The following is a 10306-nucleotide window of genomic DNA, read 5'->3' on the forward strand; positions in this document are numbered from 1 at the left end:
TAGAGAACAACAAAATAAAATATGAAATGATGCTCAACCTCAATAGTAATGAGGAAGATGCCAATTAAAACCATAAAAATATACTATTTTATATTGACTAGGGTGTAAAAAATAAATCTGACAATACCAGGTGCTAGTGAAAATGTGAAGCCTTGGAAACTATTCAGTGAACACCTCAAGTGTGAATATATACCGGGACAACCACTTGAAAATAAAATGTCAGATTATTTTGTAAAGTTGAATAGGCACATACTCTAAATCTCAGCAATTCTACTCCTAGTTCTATACTTCATAAAATTGTTCCAGTATCATTGGAGAAATATTGAACTAGTAGAAAATGAAAAATGGAAAAACAATAACAAAATACTTTTGCAGGAGAATGAATGAATACATTTGAAATATTCACACAATACAATAATATGCACCAGAGAAAGTTGATCAACTTGAACTTTACATATATGTCATTGTTGAATAGTGGAAGCATGATGTTGAGTGAAAAATTGTAGAATATTAAATACGGCATGATGCTTTATTTAAATTGTACCATAATTTATATACAATAAAATGCATTCTTCTTGGCCTACAGTTCTCTAAGTTTTGACAAACTCGTAAGTCACATAATTACCTGCATAATCAAAATATAGAGCAGTTCTGTCATCCTCCAAAATTCCCTTGTATTCCTCTGGAGTCGTCTTATCCCCACAACCCCAGGCTCTGGTAAATACTGATCTGTTTTCTGTTCCTAAAATTTTACCTTTTCCAGAATGTCATCTAAATGTAATCATAGGAGCTGTAACCTTTTGTATCTAGTTTCTTTCATTTAGCTCAATGCATTTGAAGACAATCTATGTTGTTTTACAGTCCTTTTTTTTTTTATTGGTAGGTACTATTCCATGGTATGACTGTACCACAGTTTATTCATTCGCTAGTAGAAAGACATTTGAGTTGCTTCTAGCTTTTGGCAACTATGAGTAAAGCTACTAAAAAAATTGACATACAGATTTTTGTGTTAATTAGTTTTCTTTACTCCTGTTCAATTATCTAAGAATACGTTTACTTAGTTGTATGGTAAATACATGAATGACTCTGTACAAAACCGCCAAACTGTTTTCCAAAGTGACTGCCATTCTGCATTTCTGCCCACAACGTATGAGTTCAGATTTAGCCAAATCCTTTCCAGCACGTGGTATGTTGGGGTTTCTTAATTTGTTTACTCTCGTCATTCTAATAAGTGTGCAGGGCTATCTCACTTGATTTTAATTGCATTTCCCTGATTATTAATGGTATGAACATATTTTCACATGTTTAATTACCGTTTCTATACCATTTCTGAATTCTCTTCAAATTTTTTGTCATTTTTAATTTATATTTTTGCCAGACTGATAAACTGAGCACAGAGATATCAACAGATAAGTAGATAAAGATAGGACAAATTACTAATATCTGAAATGAAAGAAGGGACATCATTCAGATTCTACTGGTATAAAAATGATAATTTGAAAATTATGAACTTTATTTTTTTTTATTTTTTTTATTTTTTTATTATACTTTAAGTTCTAGGGTACATGTGCATAACGTGCAGGCTTGTTACATATGTATACTTGTGCCATGTTGGTGTGCTGCACCCATCAACTCATCAGCACCCATCAATTCATCATTTATATCAGGTATAACTCCCCAATGCAATCCCTCCCCCCTCCCCTCCTCCCCATGATAAGCCCCAGTGTGTGATGTTCCCCTTCCCGAGTCCAAGTCATCTCATTGTTCATGAACTTTATACTAATAAATTTAACGACTTAAATGAAATAAGCCAATACCTTGAATGATATTTATTGAGATGGTGACAAGACAATAGCAAATACTTGGAACCAACCCAAATGTCCATCAATGACAGACTGGATTAAGAAAATGTGGCACATATACACCATGGAATACTATGCAGCCATAAAAAAGAATGAATTTGTGTCCTTTGTAGGGACATGGATGCAACTGGAAACCATCATTCTCAGCACACTATCGCAAGAACAGAAAACCAAACACTGCATGTTCTCACTCATAGGTGGGAATTGAGGAATGAGAACACTTGGACACAGGAAGGGGAACATCATACATTGGGGCCTGCTGTGGGGTGGGGGGATGGGGAGAGAGAGCATTAGGAGATATACCTAATGTAAATGACGAGTTAATGGATGCAGCAAACCAACATGGCACACGTATACATATGTAACAAACCTGCACATTGTGCACATGTACCCTAGAACTTAAAGTATAATAAAAAAGAAAAAAAAAGATGGTGACATGAACAAAGATAAAATGTTAAAGCTCTTTATCTCTTAAAGAAATTGAATACCTAATAACAATATTTTCCACAAAATACACTTCAGACACAAATAGCTTCACTTATGCATTCTACCAAGCAAGTAATGAAGATAGTGTCAATTTACATACTTTCTGAAAATATAAAATGAAAGCATATCTTCCAACTAATCTTAAAAGGTCAGCATTATCCTGATACCAAAATTAGAAAATGATATTACAGAATAAGAGCTACAAATATCCTTAGTGAACATATATGCAAAATCTTTAACAAAATACTAGCAAATCAAACCAGCAATACATGAAAAGAAAGCTATGACCAAATGGGGTTTATCCCAGGAATGCAAGGTTAGTTTAACACATGAAAATCCAATAATTAATTTGCCATATTGCTATATAGTTTGCATACTTGACCCTCCAAACCTTATGTTACAGTTTGATCTCCAATGTTGGAGACAAGGCCTAATGGGAGATGTTTGGGTGATGCAGGCAGATTCCTCATGGATGACTTTGTACTGTCCTTGTGGTAGTTAGTGAGTTATTGCTCTATTAGTTCCTGTGAGAACTGGTTGATAAAAAGAGCCTAGCATTGCCCGCACCTCTTGCCTCCTATCTTACCATGTGATCACTGCACATGCTGGCTCCCTTTCCCCTTCTACCTTGAATGGAAGCAGCCTGAAGCCCTCACCAGAAGCAGATACTAGCACCATACTTCTTGTACAGCCTGAAGAACAATGAGCTAAATAAACTTTTCTTTATAAATTACATAATCTCAGGTATTCCTTTATAGCAACACATATGAACAAAGATACATATTAACAATGTAAAGGTAAAAAATCATACGGTCATCTCAACAGAAGCAGAAAATTAGTATGATGGAATTCATGATTTTTAAAAACTATTAGCAATCTAAGAATAGAAAGTGACTTCTTCACCCTAATAAAGCATACTTATATGGGTTTACTTCTGGGTTCTCTATTATGTTTCATTGGTCTACATGTCTTTTTTATGCCAGTATAAGACTGTTTTAATTACCATAGCTTTGTAATATATATTGAAATCAGGAAATGTAATGCCCCAATTTTTCTTCTTCTTTCTCAAGATCATTTTGGCTTTTTGGAGTTCTTTGTGGAGTTCCATATGGACTTCAGGGTTTTAAAAAAATATTTCTGTAAAAAGAATGCCAATGTATTTTGATAAAGATAGCATTTAATGTGTAAATTGCTTTGGCTAGTATGGATTTTTTTTTAAGACAATATGAAGTCTTTCAATCTAAAAACAAGGAATGTCTTTCCATTTATTTGAACAGTTTTGGTAGATTTATCCCTAGGTATTTATTGTTTCAGGTGATATTATCAGTAGTGTTTGAAAAACCATATAGGTTGGAAAGGAAAAGTAAAACTATTTTGATTTACAGATAAAAAGCTACTAGAACTAAGAATTAGTAATATCATAGAATACAAAGTTATTACAAAAATCAGTTGCATTGACTTATACTAGCAATGAATAATTGAAAAATAAAATTTATAAATACCATTGATAATATCACCAGAGAGCAATAAATACATAGGGATAAATCTACCAAAATTTGTTCAAGACCTGTGCACTGAAAACCATGAAACAGCACTAACAGAAATTAAAGATGCCCTAGGAAAATGCAAAAGTGTGTCATGTCTATAGATTGAATGATTCAATATTGTTAGAACATCAATTTTCCTCAAATTTATAGATTCTATATAATTCCAATCAAATAGTGGCAATATTTTTGTTTACAAATTGACAGGCTGATTATTTTATATGAAAATGCAAAGGACCTCTAATAATTTACACTATTTTGAAGAATAAATTTGAAGGACGTCATGATTAAAAGACCTACTATAACTTTATTAGTCAATTCAATGTGTATTGGCGTAAGGACATCCACATACATAGATTAATAGAAGAGAATAAAAAATAAAGAATAGAAAGAGAATGACTCAATTATGGTTCAGTTAACTTTTCAGATAATTTCTTAAAACTTTTTTAAATTCACAGAAAGTTGCAAAAACGGTACAGAGGTATCTAGGTACCTTCACCTAGTTTCACCCAATAGTTACATCTTCCGTAAGTGTATTGTAATCAGAAACCCAAAAACTGATATCAGTACAATGTATGTATATAATTCTATTTCATCACGTGTGTAAATTCCTATAACTACGACCTCAATCAGTATCTAGAATTATTCCATCACCGCAAACATCCACTGAAATCTACATTTCACTGGACTGAATGAAGTGTAGAAACTGTATCTTCCTTTAAGTCAGTTTACTCTCTTCCATTTTTAATAAAATTATCTTTAAAATTTCCTTTACATACATTTAGAACTATATCAGTGCTATCATTTTGCTTTAATCATAAAACAATTTAGAAAACTTAAGAGAAGGAAGGACTATCACCAAAATTTAAAACTTCCCTTTGAAAGACACCATTAAGAAATGAAATGGTAAGTCACAGACTGAAAGTATTTGCTGTAAATCTATATGACAAAATAATTGTATTCATGATATAAAGAGAACTATCACAAGCCAACAAAATATCTAAACAACCTAGCTAAAAATGAGCAATTGCTTCACAAAAATGTCATAAAAGGAGATAGCATGGCTAGTTAATAAGCACATGGTGACTCAACTTCATTAGTCATCATGGAAACAGATATTTAATCACAGTGAAATACACTATTATACACCTGTATTAGTTTTCTGTTGCTGCAACAACAAATGGCAACAAACTTAGTGGCTTAAAACACAAATTTATTATATTACTGTTCTGTAGATCAGAAGTCTGCAATGAATCTCACTGAGTTAAAATCAAGATACCAAGAGGGATTTATTTTTTTCTGGATGCTCTAGAAGAGAATCAGTTTCCTTGCCATTTTCAGCTGTTACAGGCCATCCACATTCCTTCACCGATGGCCTCTTTCCTCCATCTTCAAAGCCAGCAGCAGTGGCCCAAGTCCTTTTCATTATTGCCATCTCACAGGTCCTTCTCTTATCACATCTCTCTGTGACCACAGTCAGGAAAGGTTTTCCACTTTCAGGGATGCATGTGGACCCCACTGGAGAATTCAGGATAATCACCGCATGTTAAAGTAGGTCCTTAACTTTAATCACATCAATCAAGTTCCTTTGCCATGTAGATAATATATTTACAGTTTCCAGAGATGGGATGTGAGCACTTTTTTGGGTGGAGGGAGGGGGAGGGGACGGTGAGAGGGGTGGGAGCATTATTTTACCTGCCACAATACCTACTACCATAATGATTAATATTAAATTGTCAGACAATACCAAGTGGTGGTAAGAATGTGGAGCTACCAGAGTTCTAATACTTGTGAGAACGCAAAATGGTACAACCTTTTGGAAGACAGTTTTATAGTTTCCTCAACAGTTAAGTGCATATTTACAATACAACCAGCAATTCCACTCCTATGTATCTACCCAAGAAAAGTGAAAACATATGTCCACAACAATTGCTTGCAAATGTTCATGGTAGCTTTATTAATAATGACAGAAAACTTGAAACAACCCAAATGTCTATTAACATGTCAATTGATACAAATTGTGGGATATTCACACAATAGATACTACTTAGCATTAAGAAAAACCAAAACCATTGATATATGCAACATGAATAAATCTTAAAACTCATTATGATGAAAGAACCATATGGTTTGATTCCATTTATAAGAAATTCTTCAATAGAAAAAAAAACAAACCCTGATCTACTATGACAGAAAACAGATAACTGGTTGCCTTGTGCTAGTGATAGTGGGTGGATAGACTGCAGCTAGGCTGGAGAAAACTTTAGGGTAATGGTTACCCATGTGAATACAATTATTAAAACTCATCAAGATGTATACTTGCATTCATTTCATTGCATGTAAATTTTTAAAATTGTGTATCAAAATAAATTATACATTCACTTTGTTGTATATAAATTATTTCTCAGTGTGATTGTTTTAAAAGATACAATGAGCAAGGAAAAAAGTAGTAAGCCAAATGGGTGGATTAAACAGCATATTAAACAGTTGGCTGGGCACGGTGGTTTACACCTGTAATCCCAGCACTTTGGGGGCCAAGGTGGGAGGATCACTTGAGGTCAGGAGTTCGAAACTAGCCTAGCCAACATAGTGAAACCCCCATCTCTACTAAAAATACAAAAATTAGCCAGGCGTGGTGGCGCATGCCTGTAATCCCAGCTACTTGGGTGGCTGAGGCACGAGAATCGCCTGAACCCAGGAGGCAGAGGTTGCAGTGAGCCGAGATCATGCCACTGCACTCCAGCCTGGGCAACAGAGTGAGACTCTGTCTCAAAATAAATAAATAAATAAATAAAATAAAATAAACACAGTTGAAGAGAAAATTTGTAAATAATAAGAGGAAATAATACAACACAGTGTGATAGAGAAAACCAGTTCTTAAAAAAGAGGTTAAGAAATGGGAAGGATAACATGTAAAGGATCCATATGCTTTTAATATGACTGCTGGAAAAAAGAATAGAGAGACTAGAGACAAGCCAATATTTAAGACTAGAAAACATCCTGAGTTAATCAAAGACATGAACCCCAAGCAGGATAAATAAAAGAAATTCATTACCGAAATTAGAGAATTCCAGAGATAGAGATCCCAGAAGCCATCATCAGTTAGTAATTTTGTGTGTGTTAATTTTGCATTTCTATTTTGTTCTCATCTCCCAGATGGATTACAAATTGCCGAGTGAAGAAACCAATCTCATTCAGCACTTGGAATCCCATTCTTGTATGGTGTAGTGTCTAAGAACCTGAATTCTTCTGAGGTAAGAACTTGATTACTGTGCCTGTTCTACCACTTACTTACTTTTGACCTTGGGCAAGTTAAACTCTGTAGGTTTCAATTTTCTCATCTATAAAATAAGGGTAATAGTCTTTATATCCTAGAGTTATTGTAATGTTAAATGAGATAGCATACCCAAATTTATACCAGTGTATTTATCACATTAAGGGGAGTAATTGATATTAGCTGAATCAGGTGTTTGCAAACTTAATTTATTACCTACCTACCATTTATTAATTACCACCTGCCATTTATTAATCATATGACTACCCACCCACTTATCCCTTATTAATTATATGACTCTGGACAAGTCACTTAAGCACTCTGTGTGCACTTCATTTAGAAAAATTAGGGTAAATACCCATATTGCCAAAGATTATTGCAAGGATACAAAGAGTTGATATTTTGTTAGAATCTTATAAATTTTAAAGTTACATGAAAACAATGATGTTATTATTATTTCAACTTTATTCTTAAATTTGTTAACTGTATTTTGAATACTAACCACAGTGGGGTGTTTAGAAGTACTGAGAAAAGTGATTGCTGCCTCACAATTTAATAATTTTGACAGGAGAGAAAGAGTACAAAGATGCCTAACATCAATGACAGAATCATTTAAATACAAATAATCCCATTGATACACCAACATGCTAAAGATGGTTTCTGAAGGCTTTAGAGATACAGGAGTCAGTCTGGGTTGCATTGGGAAGCTTTTTGTTAATACCACAGTTTGTTCCATCAAGCAAAAGTCTTTTTCCTAGAAGCCTTTTTGTAAGCTTCAGATGTAGTAAAGTGCCTTCTCTGTTCTACTGCATATACTCTACTTTATGGGCATTATTTGTTTATACCTCTATGCTCTCCAATAAGAGGAATTAAAAAGGCATAAAATCATGGATTTCCAATCACAGTGCATGGCACATGGTACTAAATAAATGGCAACTGCTGCTATATCAAATACAGTTACTGCCTTCAAGGAGCACATGAACTAGTCACTAGGTATATAAACAATTATTGACTATATTAATGCTTTCATAATAGCAGCATGACATGAGTAGGATGTTGGCACAAAAGGGAATAATCCACTTATCTTGGAGGATAGAGACTCAGAGTAGGACTCACAAAGGCTGAATAAAATTTGGCTTAGCAGAGAGCATAACATGGATATTATAGGGAAAGGCAATAGTACATACAAGGACACAAAAGCATGAAATATCGTGGTACAGTTAGGTACCTGTATGTAGTTTGGGACAGAATTAGGTTTGGGTGGAACAGCATGAAAAATAAGTTGGGAAAAGACAGCAGGGGCAAGATCATGGAGAACCTGGTATACGAGAACATGGTATTTGAATATTTCCTGCAGACATGAGGACCCATTGAAGAATTTTAATATAAGAAAGTCATATGCTGAGATTTATTACTTTCAGCAATATTCATTGCTCTATATTTTATCCACACATCAACAGAAAACAGAGGGGTAAGAACTACATTTTAAAAATAACTCCAAATATGTTGTTTATAAATTTCAATCCTGATTTGCTCCAACAGTACATAGAAAATCTTTCTTACCTTGTGATTGCCTTTGGGATGCCAACAAATGGCCAGTGGGGCCCAAGAAGCCCATATCCACTGGCTATTAATGCCATTTTCTGCCACCTTTCTAATTAGTTTGAGCTCATGTAGCACATCTTAATTCAAAGGAGATTTCAGTTAAAAGGACCCTTTAAAATAATTCTCTTCCTGGTGGTGGTAACCACTGTTTCAACTAGTATGACATAAGACAATAACTATGACATCATTGGGTTGCTCCTAGGATCAGGAGTGGGGCGTGGCCCGCTAGGATAATGAATAATGAATTCCTGTGCTTGTTTTCTTTTACCAGATTCTCTTATAGTCTGAATAACACTTTGAGAAAATAGTCATACAAATTGATGAACCTTAAAGACATACAGTCAAATGAATGTGTTATTCAGTATGAATAATAGAGGTGTATTTAGTCACTTACACACGTATGTGCACACGCACACATCTATATTTGTGAATTTGTATATGTGGATTTATACATATATGTTCAAGTGGAAGTTCCTTGCAGGAGAGCATAGCTACTGTTATGCTTTCATGTGTATTCCTTTGCAGAGATGTACATAGCATGGTGAGGAAGGACTACCATCTGAGTGCATCCAGCCATATCAGCTGTATTTATTAATTTAAACAAAATTTATGAGCAGGTATTGCTTTAGATTTGGGTATGGAAAAATGAATAGACACAATTTTTGACTTGAATAGTTGTACCCAAATTCAGTGGGGATACACACAAAGTGAACAGATAAATGAAATTTAAAGTCATATATTCTGTGGTAGAGCTATAATGTATCTCTATAGAAATCAAGGAGATGAGATGACTGTGGAATTGTTAGATACTTAATGCCGATTAGCAACAAGGCACTCTCCTAATTACTGACGCTATAAGAAGCATAAGATACAGATCTTATCCTACAGGAGTTACAAATCTAAGAATAGGCAATCAGGGAACATGCAATTGACATCTCAGCCATATTTCCCACGCACAGCTAATCCCTAGTCAAGTTTATTTTATTCCCAATTTTCAACTGTTCTTATCTATTAATTTTGTTCTTATAAAGAAGATGGCATATCATCTCTTTTCAATTTATAAACTCACAACTCATAAACTTACAGTGATAGACATTTCATTTGAGTTTCAGATATGAAGGGGATCAGATCTCTCATTCAATACACGTGTTTGGTGCATATTATGCATTTCAGGCACAATTTAGAGCTAAAGTAGTACCCCCAAAGGTCATTTGACAGGATGGAATAAATTCAGGCAATGGCTTTATATAAGCATCCAGGGTTTCCTGCACAATCTTAGGAGCTCCTTCTTCACCTCTTTAAGAAGAGGTATTGTCATAACAAAAGTGTTTGTGACATATCCTCAGAACCAGAGCTACCAGTTCATTCCAGATTAGTTCCTGGTAACTGCCAACTGGCAATAATAACTTTGAAGTTGGATACAAAATATGAATCTATGCTTCCAGGGTTGAAATATATTTTGTTTCAATGGGTGACATAATTTCAGCTTTTTAATTATGGGTCCAAAATTAAATCACATCATTTAAAAAATTTGA

At 34.3% G+C, this 10306-nt stretch overlaps 1 protein-coding gene across 1 annotated transcript in view; it reads right to left on the minus strand.

Moving 5' to 3' along the window:
* KIFAP3 (kinesin-associated protein 3) overlaps positions 1–8902 on the minus strand; it is a 161358-nt gene extending 152456 nt beyond the window's left edge. Inside the window, exon 1 of the mRNA XM_011962270.1 lies at positions 8730–8902. Coding sequence (XP_011817660.1) covers positions 8730–8806 — 77 coding nt within the window. The 5' untranslated portion in view covers positions 8807–8902. The remainder of the gene's footprint in view (positions 1–8729) is intronic.
* Positions 8903–10306: the final 1404 nt, after the last annotated feature.

This window comes from Colobus angolensis, unplaced genomic scaffold (genome assembly GCF_000951035.1).
Source record: "Colobus angolensis palliatus isolate OR3802 unplaced genomic scaffold, Cang.pa_1.0 Scaffold59, whole genome shotgun sequence".
Lineage (NCBI taxonomy): Eukaryota > Metazoa > Chordata > Mammalia > Primates > Cercopithecidae > Colobus > Colobus angolensis.